This window comes from Aspergillus campestris (assembly GCF_002847485.1).
Source record: "Aspergillus campestris IBT 28561 chromosome Unknown P168scaffold_2, whole genome shotgun sequence".
NCBI lineage: Eukaryota > Fungi > Ascomycota > Eurotiomycetes > Eurotiales > Aspergillaceae > Aspergillus > Aspergillus campestris.
In genome coordinates, this window is record NW_020194337.1 from 429,572 (window position 1) to 444,175 (window position 14,604).

The window sequence follows — 14,604 nt, forward strand, 5'->3', positions numbered from 1 at the left end:
TACTTACTGGACATACAGTATACAGTCTACGTACCCACTGTTACCACACTCCGACCGGCCAATGTGACGCTCAGTATTCGTATTACATGATCCATCCATTCTGGATATCTTTACAGGAGAGTCAATATAGATATAGAGGAAATACATACTAATACCTTTTAAATAGATAGTATACATGATCTATTATACATCCCAATACCAGACTTGACTCTATCAAAGTCATACCTACTTACTCTCATCCGTATTCGCCAACCGGCTACTATGGCTAAAGTCCACGCGCAACCGCCGCCCATGCGGCCGTCTCTGGCGCAACATTTCCAACCCAATCTTAGCGCTCTCGACATCAAGAAAGTCAGCATGCGCGAAGCCCTTCGCCAGCCCCGTCCGGCGATCAATCGCGACTCTCACGTCCACCACGTTGGCAATACCCTCGAAGAGCTCGCCGATGTCCTTATCCGTCGCGTCGAACGGCACGTTGCCGAGATACAGCGTTCTCGACGGATTCCGGATTCCCATATGAGTGTTGACGTTGTTCTGCGCAAACTCGACCGTCGCGCGCCGGCCCTCAAAGACCTTCAAGTGCATGCCTTGGATAGCGCGGGCGGCAGCCTCGACGGTATCAAACTGGACGTAGCCGAATCTGTCAACACCATTAGCATTCCATTCCCCGTAATCACGCCAAAAAAAAAAGAAAAGAAAAGAAAAGAAAAAGAAAGAAAAAGAAATACCCACCCCTTGCTAATCCCCCGATTATCACGAACGATATAAACCTGCTCCACAACCCCAAACTTCTGCATCCGGTGCTGCACATCCTCCGCCGTAACGTCGAAGAAAATATTCCCCACAAACACCGTCTCCTTCGGCTCCGTCATCCGCTTCAGCTTGCGGAACATCTCCATGTGTCGCGAATTCCTTGGGTACACCTCGTCGTCGAGGGTTTCATCCTCGTGGGACGCCTCGAAGCTCACCGCATCGTAGTAAGGGTCGCCGGAGGAAGAGCGGTCTCGCGGGTCTAGTCCGTCTCGGGATTTCTCTTCGGGTTGGATCTCGCGATGTGTCTCTGCGGTAGTGGTAGTCGCGCGCGCATCCTCCGCTTGTCGCGCGGTAGAGTCTTCGTTGCTATCGGGGAGAGGAGTAGTAGACTGCGCCGGCGCCGCCGGCCGTTGCGCGTCCTGGCTGTTCCATCGGCTCTGGATTATGGAGGGGTTCGTTCGTCGGGGCACGGCGAAGCGAGTCGTGTGCTGGACGGCGCTGGTGCTGCCCCTGGTCCATGTTGATCGCACCGGCGCTGAAGCCGTCGAGGCCAGCAGGCGGCATGCGGCCTGTCGGATGGAATGCCTAGGCAGGGAATAAGTCAGCTCTCTGTTGCTATCTAGGTCGCCGTGTAGATCTTTTTCTTTCTGCGCCTTACATTTTGAATCAGAAATTCGACAGCCACTTGAAAGTGAAAAGACTGTAGAGCTAAGACGGGATTTTCCCTCCGATGTTTTTCGAGACCAGGAAAAAGAGCCAATCGGCTTCCGATAAGATCACGTGATCATGGCATGGTGTCTGATAAGACCACTATGGGGACTATACAATAACCCACTAGTCCTTCAACATCTACGGTATGCCACAATCTTGCTGTTGGGTATTGATTATAGTAATACATTCTGCAGGAGGTGAAATAGCCTCCAGGCCGGGATAAGGAAAGCACAATCACATCAAACCGCCAAATACAGGCTGACAATATCATCATAGGAGGGTAATGTACCAAGTAAATCGTAATATGCTCAAGAACAAGACATCAACATCGCAGGCTCTTCCAAAATTCGTTATCCACCTCTTTACACCAACCAATAGAGGAAATGGGCTATCATGGAGCACTTTGGCCAGGAGCTCCCTGATTCGGCTGCTGCGGAGAGCCGTTACTGTAAGACCCCGGCATCGGCGGACCGTTACCATAGTTATTGCTATCGAGAAAGAAGAGGTTGGGGTGGCGGGGGAGGGGGCGGTTCCGGTCCGCAACACCACCAGGAGTACTCTGGGCTGGGACTGGGGACGGAGATATACCCGTTTGCGCCTGCTGCTGTTGCAGCTGCTGTTGTTGCGCGTCCGGCCCCGGCCACCATTGGCCCGAGAAGTCGAGCGCCGGGTTTTGCATGTATGTGTCCCAGGCGTCCTAATTACCGTTAGTGAATATCTCGATAGATTGGTGCAGATTGAAGAAGGTCAGGCCATACCCAGTCCAGATTGAGCTCCATGTCAGGCATCTGGCCAAACATGCTGCCAAAGGGCGAGGGAGCACCTCCCAAGTCGGCGGAAGCACCGAAGGAACCCTGTGCTGCCAGCGGCGCGTCGGCCATTTTCACCGATGCGTCGCTGAAGCCCGGGGGTGCCGTGTTCATGGGGCTCATCCCACTGCTCAGCAGACCCAACGTGATGGCAGCATTCTGCTTCTCGTCTTGCGGCTCGAAGGCCGGTGCCGGCGCATTGCTGCTGTCGGTGAGGCCCATGTTCAGACGGGCCAGCATCACCTCGAGAGCCCCCACTGCTTTGGAAGCCTCCATGGTCTCTTCGCGCTTTTCGTGCCAGATGTCCTTGGAGCGCTGCAGCGCTGCCATCATTTCGTCTCGACGTTCTCGGCCCCATGCACAGGCGTCGTTGGAGGCGCGACCCCCGGCTTGTAATCGATCGCCGTGGTAAAGATCGAGCACAACGATGGTGGCGGCAAGTAGGAAATCAGTCGAAGAGAATGAGGTGACTCCATTTCGGAGAGCCCGCAAGCGACCTGTGGGGCTCATTTCGGTATGGAATATGGACTGGAAGCGCAACAGCTCCATGGCGGAGTCGATGCATGTTCTTCGGGAGTAGGTAAAGCGGGGATTCTCGCGCGCGCGAACAATGTATGGCCTGTGTAGCACGCACTGGGCTCTGTGGTATATGCTCATTATCTGAAAGGGGGGAGTTGCGTTAGATAGAATAGTAGTTAGGGATTGAGAAACCTACGGAGTATCGAGACATGATGACATTTGCCGGGTCAAGCTGGGATTCTTCCATCGGACGGAGCATCAAATGCTCGGGAATCATGTCTCTTGCTCGACGGAGCTCCGCGTCGAGCTCCATCACCTTATCATAGGATCCACTTTCAAGGGAAGTATCGTGCTCGGTAACTCGGCCGAACGCGTATACTAGACGCGATTTCGTGATGAGATAGGAGATCGGGGTGGGTTCGCTGGGTGGGCGCGAGGCCGGAAGTGCCTTGCAGTCCTCCTCAAAGTCGTCGTCGTATAGGTTTTGGGGAATCTCGGTGTCACAATCGGACGTGCGGAGCATGCCGGGCAAGCCGACTTGGAAGGAGAACAGCAAGTCACACACCCGTACTAATGTCCAGACGCGCCGCCGCATCTCCCCTTGGAACGGCGTGATGTTGGGAAACACCTTTGAGTCCCGGTGATAACCCATCCTCATGGCTAGCCTCGCGATCACGCCGACGAGCACCCAGACAGACACGTCCGCCTCTCTGGTCTGGGAGAAGTCCCCATGGAGGTGGAACATTAGGGCTTCGATCAAGTATGGCCACGGTTTGGTATAATCTGCCAGGGTCAAACATTGCGCCATGAGATTCCGAAACGTGCCTGCCATGTCCAGAGACTTGCCCCGGAACTCCGGCGGCTCGTCCTCTTCGCGATGATACGAGAGCATGGCTAATCGCATGATCGATAATAGCATGCCAACCCAAACGATACATGTCTGTGACGGGTCTTCCCAGTGTTTATTGTACTAAAACGGTCAGCGCCACTTCTATTGCCAACGGTCCAGGAGTCGCTGCTTACCTGCGCCTGAAAAGTAGGGCCATGAAGAATTACTGGGTCGGAGGTTAGCATGGTAAAAGAACACGACAAGCGGGTGCAATCTGACTTACGAGTGCAAGGGTCGTAGCTATTGAAATATCGCGCAACTAATATATCTGTCGTGTATTTTGAGGGAAACGAGGACATGATTTCTGCACGGCTGGCGGGCTTCGTGGCGCCGAAAAGTAAAGCAGAGCCGGGGACATCGGTTGGAAGTCGAGTGGCATCGAGCCTTTCCGCTTGTTCCTCGTACTGCTTTTTATGGGTGCTGAAATAGTTTCGCACTTCGGCAATCTACAAACACAGTCAGTCTGGGATCCCACGCATTCGGCAATCTTAAGTCTCACATCGCTTAGAACCGACGCCCAGTGCGCCTCGCTGACATAGTAAGACTTGTTGTGGTTGTCGACTTTCATGATACCAAAAGACTTGGTAACCTGTTCGGTATCGCTTTCCTCTGCGTCGGGAATCTCGTCATCCAGCTTCAAATCCGACCCAATCTGGGCGGAGCAGATACTGCTACCACTGCCCGAGATAGCGGACACAGCTGCGGCGGGGCCCGCTGATTGAGATCCGTTGGTCATCAACGACAACACCAAGCCTTCCAATCGGTCGATCCGGTTCTGCATATCGTCTGGAGAGCTCGAGCTATTCTGTTGGGACACGTTTTTCTTTCGGGTATTCGGTTGAGCGTAGCTACATGACGAAGCATCACCGCGCTTGACGCAGTTTTCACACGGATTGGTGCGGTTGCATTTCAGCCTACAACGCACAGCGTCAGACAATCGTCGGACGTTGGACATGTACAGAGTGCGGGGGAGCATCTTACTTTCTTTGGCGACAAGGTCCGCAAGAAAGAGGCACCCGATTCCTCTTTCGAACCACCCTATAGTGTCCTTCGGGGGAGAATGCGCCAGCGCTGGAGGATGTGGTGGATGGTGGAGTGGGTGACATTGTTCTTCTCGTGTTTGGGAAGTCACTGCGCTTGTCTTGAGGATGAGCCTCGGAGGCGATAGCACGGACACGCAATATCACACCCTACAAGCGCACGATCGCTGTCCCAGATGATCTTTATCTTTCAGGAAGCACCGTTGCTCTGTGTATGGCTGCGAGAGGCTGGACCGCACCGATATCTTCAATCCTAGCCTCGTGCGGCAGTCCGTATCGGGTCACTTATATTCGGACACAAGGCGAGAGCGTCTCCGTCACGGATTTGTTTCCGGGTGCGCGTAGATCCAGCGCTCAGCATGCGGTGGTTGCGACTCTATCGACGTGGCTTCGGGGGTCAATTCGGGGGTACCAGGGGTGCGGGGCGGTGATTCGGAGCGAGTGGTTGGGAGGTGGCTGTAGTCCGCGCAACAAACTGAGCGGGGAGCTTGAGGTCGAGGCGCGATGAAATCAAGAGACTCGTATAGGCTTCTCACTGTTCGCTTTGGATCTTCACGCGGGGCACGGGGGCGAATAAGGTGCAGCAAAGGGGAAATATTGGCTTGGTCAGATATGGAGGGGCGAGCAAGCATTCGTGAGTCTGCCGTATGTAACCTCGTGCAGATTGACAGGCCGGCAGATATGGGCGAGAACGTCTCTTGAGCCTAAGAGGCACGATCGCGAGGACGAAAGAGATGGATGCGGATAGAAGGATATTTATAATGAAGGATCGAGGAGAAGAGGAGACAGGGTAAGTACGGTCTCTTTGTCTGGCCCTCTTATCGGCGACGCAATTAAGCTCTGGTGAGCCAACAACTGTAGCTAGCCTCAGGCAGGATCGAGGCGCGGGAAGGAAAAAATAAAAAAGATCCGACAGCTGCAGGATTCGAACCTGCGCTCACGAATGAACGGGATAGCAGATATGATACATATATAGCAGTCCCGCGCCTTAACCACTCGGCCAAACTGTCAATTGGTTGACTAATACGGCTCCTTGGAGATAGACGACCAGACTATGGTATCTATCTGTCTATATTCTGACAGGAAGTAGTCGATTCCTAAAGTAGACCACTCATAAATCCTTCTCTATTGTATTAGAGGTGGTAGTCTCTCGGGGCTACATTCTCTTGTCATGGTGGTTACTAGGTTGGAGCTTAGTCTTGTGACCCTTTCTTGATAGGAAATTCCGCCGTCTGGTTCACGAGCGGAGCCATCTCCACGGGACTGGCCTTTGCAGGTACTATAGACATCAAGCTTCCGCTTGTTCTCTATGTCTTATGGTTAATTATACGAGTTACCTTCAAGGTCGGTATCGAGCTTACTCTAAGTTATCTATAAGTACGATTAGTTGCAGGGTTAGTTTGATTTGTAATCTCTTACTTCTTTGCTAGTAGTTACGACATGCCATTGCAGCGGCTCATTAACATTTGAGATTTTGCCATGTCGTATACATTGCTGTGTTTTCTTCTTCTTTTTTTTATTTCAGTTTCTTTTTTTACTTGCTTCTTCCTTCAACCTGCACGGTGGTTGGTATAGACTACTCCTGGCGTGAGTATGGGATTGTGTGGTCACGGCACCGGGAGTTGAGAAATATATAGTTCCACCACCTAAGTACGAATATTCAAGGGTGCAAGGCCTTACCTACCACAACAACAAACAAGGATCAAGATCCCATGAGATTTCCAACAATGAGTCATAGCCCCACCTACCCCAAATCATCAAGTTTACCAACAAAACAATGAGCAGATGAGATAGGAGGACATAACATGCCAAGATAATACCGTTGTGGCAAAGTAGCATCAAATAGAACCAAATGCAATGAGGTTACATTTCTCGCACTGCACTGATGTATGGCTAATAATCAGCAGTATATAAATAAGGACAGTTTGGCCGAGTGGTTAAGGCGCGGGACTGCTATATACCATATCTGTCATCCCGTTCATTCGTGAGCGCAGGTTCGAATCCTGCAGCTGTCGTCCTATTTTTTTTATATTTCTTTTATATAGAGCTCTATTCATCCCCACTTCCACCCGTTGTGGATCGAGGATGTAGTGGTCTTACTGGTCTGAGATGGTACGGAGTAGAGCTGTCAACGGTCCCAATCCTATCTGTCGGTTGTATCCCCCTGGTCACCGGTGCGAATGATTGGTTGGGCGTTGATCTGTTGTAGTGGGGCACTTGTATTTGTTGATAGATAGAAGTACTTGACGACAAGCAAAAGGAATTGTAGACAGAACCCGTAAATGAATATAAAACTCCGATGTATCGGAGCTTCTTTTGGTGGTAGGTTTGAACCAGCATCGGAATAAGCCTAGTAGAATTTTCCCTGGCTACGGTACTTAGTGGGCAGATCATTTAGCCCAATACATACATACATATTCGACTCAATGACAGAGAGCACTGTATCAGTGGGCTGGGGTAGATATATTCAGCCACAGATACTTAGCTATAGTATAGTAGGAGATAAAATGGACATGTCATACATCAATATACCCCGGGTGAACCAAGCAACACAAAGCAATCCACAGATTCTCAGTGTCTGGTTCTCTGCATCTTCCATTCGCCAGAGGGTTCAGTGATACTACTGGGATTGGAGAGTGAATGCACCACAGACAATGAACCACCACCAGTCCTCCTCACTGCCACAGTCCTTGTCGGTTTGTCTGTTTGTCCACTGCGGGGCGACCTATAGCAGTCCAATTCACTCCTTCCTGCATACCCACTCTGTCGCTCTTCTGCTTTTTATATCTTTGCTTTCTCTCCCTTCCATCTTTCTTTCTTCCTCTCTTCATCTTTCCATCTCCCTCCCCTACACATTTATCCCACTTCCATTTTTAACATAAACCAGTTGAGTGCTCATCATCCATAAACCTCCTGCATCAACCGTCATGTCCGCTCCGAGGGGACGTGGTAGAGGCGGCGGCCGTGGCTCAACCGTGGATCTTCCCTTCCGTCAGTCGGGCCCACCCGGCGATAATCGCGGTCGAGGACGCGGCAGAGGTGATTTTGGCGATAGAGGCGGCCGTGGAAGAAGTGACTTTGGCGATCGTGGAGGTCGGGGCAGAGGAAATTTTGGTGATCGTGGACGCGGGGGACGTGGGGGAGGCGGAGGCCGTGGTGGTCGCGGTGGCTTTGATCAGGGTCCACGCATCTATTCGTACGCTCTTCCTTTCCCTCCACCACGCATATTGATCGGGTCGATTGTCCCCAGCTCGTGTGGACCCTGTTGATTGTTGATTATTAGTCCGGAAGGAGGGGTCGTTGCTCCAAGCGCCGAGGTCGAAAAGACTGAAAACGCCGTGGTCACTGCCTTGGCGGCTAAGAAGAGAGAGCCTGGCTTCCCCGAGCGCCCGGCCTACGGTACCCAGGGACAGGCGGTTACGCTGTTTGCCAATTACCTGGACTTGAAGTCGGTGGGGAACCAGCTCTTCCGCTACAATGTGAACATCCTGGGCAACTCGGCCACCAAGAACCCCCCGGCGGGGAGGAAGGCCCGCCAGATCATTAGCCTGCTGCTGGAAGAGCATTTCTCAGAACACCGCAGCCACATCGTCACGGATCACCGGTCTACCCTGGTGTCGAGCCTCAAAATCCTCGACAGCGAGGACACCCCGCGTGACTATGACGTGCGCTACAAGGACGAACACGACGACGACTACGCGGAAGAGCCGAGGGTTTACCGTGTTAAGGTCCAGTTTACTGGCAGACTCAGCCCGTCCGACTTGTTGAGCTACTTGACCTCGACCAATGCGGGCGCCATGTTCGAGTCTAAACAGGAAGTCATACAGGCTATGAACATCCTCCTGGGCTACCATGCCAAGACAAATCCGGACGTGGGCTCCGTGGGCGCGAACAAGCATTTTGCTCTCCGCGGGCCTGGCCGGGAGAAATGGGACCTGGGTGCTGGGCTCGAAGTGTTTAGAGGATACATCGTGAGCGCTCGGGCTGCAACTTCGCGTCTACTGGTCAACGTCCAGGTCAAGTACGTCGCCTGTTACCAGGAAGGCCCGCTGGCAGCGGTCATCGGCAGCTTCCAGCAAACGCGCTCGCGTGATATCAACGAGTTGAGGCGTTTCCTAAGCAAGCTCAGAGTCCGAGTGACGCACATCCAGAGGAAGAACAGACGTGGAGAGATCATCCCACGGTTCAAGACCATTGTAGGCCCGGCCACCAAAGCTGATGGTTCCGGGTTGCCCAACCGCCCCAAGATAGACCGTCACGGAGCCGGCCCCAGAGACGTCCAATTCTTCCTGGATGCACCCGGTCAGCCGTCCGCTCAGAAGGGTGGCAAGGGCAAAAAGGCTGCTAAGGCAGGCCCCGCACCAGCTGGGAATTATGTCTCCGTGGCGGACTTCTTTAGACAGCGTAAGTACCCCTTCGTCTCAAGTCTCATCCGTGGACGTGCTGACAGATCGACCCAAAGAATACAACATGAATGTCGATCTCAGAATGCCCGTTGTCAACGTGGGGACACGGGAGAACCCTAGCTATCTGCCCGTCGAAGCCTGCGAGGTTGTCGCCGGCCAGCCCGCCAAAACCAAGTTGACCCCCAATCAGACCAGGGGCATGCTGAACTTCGCGGTTCGCCCCCCGCCGCAGAATGCCCAATCCATCGCGACCAACGGCACAGGTATCCTAGGCCTTGGGGCTCCCCCCAGTCAGACCCTCCAGGAATTCGGCGTCCAGCCAAACCCAAAGCTAATCACCGTCCCCGGACGAGTGCTCCCGGTGCCCAACATCTACTACAGGGACGAGAAGTCGGGCCAGAAGCAAGTCAGACCGAACTTTGGCAGCTGGAACATGCGGTCGATCCGATTCTCCACGCCCAGCAAGATGACCAGCTGGACCTATCTCGTGGTCGACTTCGAGGGACGCCGGCCCTTCTTCGACAGCCCCGCGGCACTGGCTGAACCCCTGAAGAGATTCACAGACAAGCTAAACGAAGTGGGCGTGATCTCTGCGCCCTCCAAACCCGGAATCCGCGTCGAGGTCAACGAAATGAACTACGAAGCGGTCGTGGACAGCGCAATCGCGAGACTTATCGCCGGCCACCGCCCGCAGGTCATCCTCACCATCCTCCCCTCCGTGGACACCGGACTTTACAACTGCATCAAGCAGACCTGCGACATCAAGCACGGCGTGCGCAACGTCAACGTTCTGGGCGATAAATTCGCCAAGTGCGACGACCAGTACTTTGCCAACGTCGGCCTGAAATTCAACCTCAAGCTCGGCGGCAACAACCAAGTCCTGCGCGCGTCCGACCTCGGCCTCATCGGCGAGGGCAAGACCATGCTCGTCGGCATCGACGTGACGCACCCTTCTCCCGGCTCCTCCGACAACGCCCCTAGCGTCGCCGGCATGGTCGCCTCCGTCGACGCCCTCCTCGGCCAGTGGCCCGCCGAAATCCGCGTGCAGCGCGAGAAGCGCAACGAGATGGTCGAGGACCTCAACGCGATGCTCAAAGCGCACCTCCATCGCTGGCAGCGGGGCCACAAGAACCAACTCCCCGAGAACATCATCGTATACCGCGACGGCGTCTCCGAAGGCCAATACGACACAGTCGTCGAAAAGGAACTGCCCCTCCTCAAAGCTGCCTGCAAAGAGACCTACCCAGCGACCGACACAGCCAAACAACTCCCCCGAATCTCCATCGTCGTGGTCGGCAAGCGCCACCACACGCGCTTCTACCCCACGAGCGACCCAACCGCCGACCGCTCCGGCAACCCCAGCAACGGCACCGTCGTCGACCGCGGCGTGACCGAAGCCCGCAACTGGGACTTTTTCCTGCAGGCGCACACAGCGCTGAAGGGCACCGCCCGGCCGGCCCACTACTACACCGTCTGGGACGAGATCTTCCTGCGCCAGAAGCCCTCGCATCCCAACCAGAACACGGCCGATATCCTAGAAGGCCTGACCCACCGGCTCTGCTACCTGTTCGGGCGTGCGACTAAAGCAGTCAGCATCTGCCCGCCGGCCTACTACGCGGATCTGGTCTGCACGCGCGCGAGATGCTATCTCAGCTCGGCGTTTGATCCGACCCCGTCGGGGAGTATTGTTACGGGGAGTGGGGGGGCGGATATGCTGGTTGATGATGCCAGTGTTAGGATCCATGCGAATGTCAAGGATACCATGTTTTACATTTGAGGATTCTGACACTTGGCACACCGACCTGGCTCCCAATTGGAGAATGGCAATTGGGTTGAAAGGGCAACCGATGGAACACTGGAAAGACTCGTGGATTACTGTTGCTTTGATCCTGCTTTATCTTGGTTGGGTTAGCTGGATAAACGTTGGGTTCTGTCATGCCCTGTCATGTTTCTTTCTATTTGCAAATTGGAATTGTTTATCTTGTTTTTGCACGCGTTATCACGGCCAAACTGGAATGGAATGGAAACGAGAATGAATATGATATGTTATTGATCAGTTAGTTTGAAGACTCATTGGCTATGTATCTAGTGTATCTAGTCTAGTTATTTACCTAGGTAGATAGATAGATAGGAAGATGGATCTTATCCCAAAATGCAACAAAATACCCTTTCTACCTACCTGCCTACCTATATCCTACTGCTTGAGAAATCCCAGTCAGATGTAAACTTGACTACCTAGATCTAATTGATATACTGTAGCAGCATAGTAAGTAAGATACTTTATTATCATCTATCTTTACTAAATCAACTATCAATCAACAATAATAATCAATAATCAATAATAATAAAAAGTAAATAAACAGTAATCAATCATACAAAGACCACACCACGAATAACAACCAGGGATTGTATTGGATAGATATTTAGTTGTTGGTAAGTAAACAAGTGGATCAAAACAGAACGCGCAGTTGGGAAATCACAGTTGTAGATAAGAATAATAACATCAACACTGACAAGGAAAGGTAGAAAGACAGAAGGAGGTAAAGTAAAGTAAGTAAAATCAAGTACAGTCAAGTAAGTAACTAAAGGTAAACCGAGTAAAGATGGAAGGAAAGAAGAAAGAAAGCGAGGAAGAATAGAGGTAGAAAGTACAAGGAGAAAATGATACAGGCCCGCGAGCTTAGATAGATAGATAGGGGCATAATGAATGAGGTCAGTACCTAGCCGGCCATGCCGGTTGCTGGCTGGCATGGAAGGGGATGTTGGTTATTGTCTGGTCGGTTGATCAGCCGATATTGACATAAGGAACTAGTTCTGTGTTCTGTGTCTGTTTTTGTATTTATCTTTCATCATGGTTGTCGTTTCGCTCGTGGCGCATTTCGCGTCCAAGGGTCGTCGTACTGTATTCCATAGCAGGACATGTCTTTTTAAGATTCCACATCACGAGTGGCATCTATCAATCAATCAATCGACTGAATGGATGAAAACAATCAAATCATTCATCACCGTAGATGTTGTTCCAGCTCCGATCATTGGTGGCTTTGCCCGCGCGACGCCCGGGGACAACATTGACGAACTTTCTGGGCTGGGGCGACTCATCATACAGACCCCACGAGGGCTCCATCATGCGCACGGCTGTCTGTCTAATCGAGCTAGCAGGCTTCTCGTTCTCGGCGCTGGCCTCAGGCGCAACGGGGGGAGCATCGTCCGTGACGTCCCAGTGGTTCTCGAAGTCGTTGCGACGGTTGGGCCCGCGGTTGACGGTAGACAGCGGACGCTGCTGTTTCTTCTGCTTGGACACGTCCTGCAGAGCCGGCTCGTCGTCGTCGTCGTCCTCGCTGTAAAGCGGGTTCTTGTAAAGGCCCATGCCCTTATTCTGGAACGAGCTGATGATGCGCGCGCCGTTGCCCTCGTCGTTGGGGTCCCCCATGTGGATCTGGGTCTTTGCGTCCGGACGCGGGTGCGGGCGGGCTGGCGGGGTCTCCTGGGCCTCGTCGTCGCTCCAGCCGAAGTGGCGCACTTCCTCGGGACGGATCTGGCGGTGGGCCTTCTCGGGGGTGCCGAAGTCCTCGAAGTTCCACTGGGGGCGGGCGTAGGAGAGCGGGCGGGCCTCGGCGTGCTTGATCTCGCGCTCGCTGTTGTCGGCGCCGAGCTCGAAGTGCTGGTAGCGCTTGGGGTTCGCGCGGTAGGCGATCTGCTGCGGGCCGTCGTGCTCGCGGACGGTGTCGTCGTCGTCGAAGATGCGCGCGCGCTGGAAGTTCTTGTTGGAGCCGGCCTTGGGCGCGATCGTGGACTTGGTGGGGGTCGCGTCGGGCGCGTCTTGGACGTTGTCGTCGCGGACGAAGAGGTCGTCGAGGTTGCGCGAGGGGGGCTGGGCTGAGGCGGGGGCGCGAGGGGGGCGCACGGGGTCCGCGCGGCCGGAGTCAGGGGACAGCAGGTGGAAGAGGGACTCCGCTGCGTAGGGGTCCTTGATGTATTTCTTGCCGGGGGAGGCTCGCTTGGACTCGGGATCGTCCGATCGGGACGTCGGTCGAGAGGAGGCACTGTCGTCCGTGGCGGGCGCTGGAGTCGCCGAGCTGGCTGCTTTGATCATGCGAAACTGCTCCTTTGCGTCGCGGATGGGCCAGCCGCGACTGCGGGCGCCGATGACCTCGACCTGCTTCAGCAGCGACGCCTGGTCCCAGTAGATGCGGACGCTGTGGATTTGATTCTGCGCATTGAAGCGCACGATGTGAATCTGAAGGGTGACACGACGTCAGTCGGTATCAGGAGGGGGGGTGGGGTATCTATGTACATACCGTGGGGAAGGTCGCGACGCGGTCGGACAGGAAATTATCATCGAGCGTCGGGAGATAGGGGCCGCCTCCAGATACAAACTCTACCGTGGTCTCGACATCGACGCAGATACTGGCATTCCCTTCGACGGCGTCCAGGATAGTCTCGGACCTGATCTTGATAACGTGGTCCTGGCGGGTGAGGTGGTGGAGCACGGCATCTGCGCCTTCGACCTTGATGGTAGTGGGGATATAGTTCAACGCGACATCGGCCGCTAACGACGCGGTCCTGGGGCTGGCCAGGTATCGCTGGTATAGATCCTTGAAAATCATGGTCGCTGAGAAGTGGAATCCACCAAAGACAGGACTTGAGGCGGAGACAGAGGTAAGGGACAAATTGATTACAAGAGAAGTTCGGAGATGGAGAGAGGGAGGGAGAGAGGAGTGGACGGGGAAGGGGAAATTAAATTAAATGAGCCAAGAGATGGATTAGGATTCTTGACAGGGACAGAAAGGTCGAAAAGGTCAGAAAGGTCAACACAGGGAAAAACGCGAACCAAAGTTTGGATCGTTCCGGGGGGGAAGTCAATTGTCAACAAATAAGAATTATCTCCCTCCAGACGACATGTCAATATTAATCTTGAAAGGGGCAATCATGAAAGAAAGTAAGAATAGAAAAGAGAGAGAAAGAATGAACGAATGAAGAATGTGGATGGAACACTCGCAAATGAGACCGAATAATCAAGGATACTGGAGAATTCGGATCATCTTCAGGAGGCGCAACATCGTAATATCAGATTCTCCCCCGACCTTCCCTGGTTATCCAGATGTTTGACATTTTCACGATTGTTTAAGGCCTAGATCAGCGTCGGTCAACGCCGGGTCAAGCCGCGTGGAAGACACCAAGGACGGCACCAGTGTTTCACCAGTCTAAGCCCCTCCCGCTTGGTCTCTCAGGCAACTTGTTGGCTACGATACGCGATATTATGATACGGATAGTGGCATGAGAGGGAGAGGGAGAGCGAGAGAGGGAGGGACTGGGAGGAGGGATACTGGGTCGTTCCCAGTCTTGAATACAGTACTGCCTTCTTTCTGTCTGTCCATCTGTCCGTCTGTCGACCGCATCGGTCTTTTCTCTAGTATTATTCCTTCTAGTTTGTCATCTCATCGTACAGTGTTGATCTCGGTGACCATCGTAGTCGG

At 53.5% G+C, this 14,604-nt stretch overlaps 5 protein-coding genes and 2 non-coding genes across 7 annotated transcripts; 2 read left to right on the top strand and 5 right to left on the bottom strand.

Moving 5' to 3' along the window:
* Nucleotides 1–164: 164 nt before the first annotated feature.
* P168DRAFT_248128 (nucleic acid-binding protein) lies at nucleotides 165–1,451 on the bottom strand. Its single transcript, XM_024834104.1, has 3 exons — nucleotides 1,412–1,451; nucleotides 733–1,338; nucleotides 165–640 (listed from the first exon to the last, which is right to left on the bottom strand). Coding segments are annotated over exons 1-3 (1,023 nt in total). The 5' UTR covers nucleotides 1,414–1,451; the 3' UTR covers nucleotides 165–225.
* Nucleotides 1,452–1,649: 198 nt separating this feature from the next.
* On the bottom strand, nucleotides 1,650–4,869 carry P168DRAFT_287548 (putative C6 transcription factor). The gene is made up of 7 exons (XM_024836601.1): nucleotides 4,663–4,869; nucleotides 4,181–4,595; nucleotides 3,905–4,127; nucleotides 3,816–3,847; nucleotides 2,989–3,762; nucleotides 2,223–2,933; nucleotides 1,650–2,161 (listed from the first exon to the last, which is right to left on the bottom strand). Exons 1-7 carry the CDS (start codon nucleotides 4,785–4,787, stop codon nucleotides 1,856–1,858), a joined length of 2,586 nt encoding a protein of 861 aa, XP_024695640.1. The 5' UTR covers nucleotides 4,788–4,869; the 3' UTR covers nucleotides 1,650–1,855.
* A 762-nt stretch (nucleotides 4,870–5,631) lies between these two features.
* Nucleotides 5,632–5,731, bottom strand: P168DRAFT_t47. The gene has a single exon. It is a non-coding gene; the product is annotated as a tRNA-Ser (tRNA).
* A 909-nt stretch (nucleotides 5,732–6,640) lies between these two features.
* Nucleotides 6,641–6,736, top strand: P168DRAFT_t34. Its single transcript has one exon. It is a non-coding gene; the product is annotated as a tRNA-Ser (tRNA).
* A 711-nt stretch (nucleotides 6,737–7,447) lies between these two features.
* Nucleotides 7,448–11,293, top strand: P168DRAFT_263984 (putative RNA interference and gene silencing protein (Qde2)). Its single transcript, XM_024834831.1, has 3 exons — nucleotides 7,448–7,917; nucleotides 8,005–9,125; nucleotides 9,184–11,293. Exons 1-3 carry the CDS (start codon nucleotides 7,649–7,651, stop codon nucleotides 10,902–10,904), a joined length of 3,111 nt encoding a protein of 1,036 aa, XP_024695641.1. The 5' UTR covers nucleotides 7,448–7,648; the 3' UTR covers nucleotides 10,905–11,293.
* Nucleotides 11,294–11,418: 125 nt separating this feature from the next.
* P168DRAFT_86729 (uncharacterized protein) lies at nucleotides 11,419–12,000 on the bottom strand. Its single transcript, XM_024842190.1, has one exon. The coding sequence runs from the start codon at nucleotides 11,876–11,878 to the stop codon at nucleotides 11,498–11,500; it is 381 nt and encodes a 126-aa protein (XP_024695642.1). The 5' UTR covers nucleotides 11,879–12,000; the 3' UTR covers nucleotides 11,419–11,497.
* A 122-nt stretch (nucleotides 12,001–12,122) lies between these two features.
* Nucleotides 12,123–13,734, bottom strand: P168DRAFT_315575 (uncharacterized protein; the record flags this gene model as incomplete). The annotated part of the gene is made up of 2 exons (XM_024839918.1): nucleotides 12,123–13,364; nucleotides 13,426–13,734. The coding sequence occupies 2 exons, from the start codon at nucleotides 13,732–13,734 to the stop codon at nucleotides 12,123–12,125; spliced, it is 1,551 nt and encodes a 516-aa protein (XP_024695643.1).
* Nucleotides 13,735–14,604: the final 870 nt, after the last annotated feature.

What these genes read in the sequence shown, in the direction of transcription:
- P168DRAFT_248128 (XM_024834104.1), bottom strand. An exon ending in AATCGGGGGATTAGCAAGGG is followed by an intron (nt 641 to 732) that starts GTGGGTATTTCT and finishes TGGTGTTGACAG; the next exon opens with ATTCGGCTACGTCCAGTTTG.
- P168DRAFT_287548 (XM_024836601.1), bottom strand. Translation starts at nt 4,787, where the DNA reads ATGTCACCCACTCCACCATCCACCACATCCTCCAGCGCTGGCGCATTC. An exon ending in GGGCGTCGGTTCTAAGCGAT is followed by an intron (nt 4,128 to 4,180) that starts GTGAGACTTAAG and finishes CTGTGTTTGTAG; the next exon opens with ATTGCCGAAGTGCGAAACTA. An exon ending in GCCCTACTTTTCAGGCGCAG is followed by an intron (nt 3,763 to 3,815) that starts GTAAGCAGCGAC and finishes TGACCGTTTTAG; the next exon opens with TACAATAAACACTGGGAAGA.
- P168DRAFT_263984 (XM_024834831.1), top strand. Translation starts at nt 7,649, where the DNA reads ATGTCCGCTCCGAGGGGACGTGGTAGAGGCGGCGGCCGTGGCTCAACC. An exon ending in CAGGGTCCACGCATCTATTC is followed by an intron (nt 7,918 to 8,004) that starts GTACGCTCTTCC and finishes GTTGATTATTAG; the next exon opens with TCCGGAAGGAGGGGTCGTTG. An exon ending in GGCGGACTTCTTTAGACAGC is followed by an intron (nt 9,126 to 9,183) that starts GTAAGTACCCCT and finishes ATCGACCCAAAG; the next exon opens with AATACAACATGAATGTCGAT.
- P168DRAFT_86729 (XM_024842190.1), bottom strand. Translation starts at nt 11,878, where the DNA reads ATGCCAGCCAGCAACCGGCATGGCCGGCTAGGTACTGACCTCATTCAT.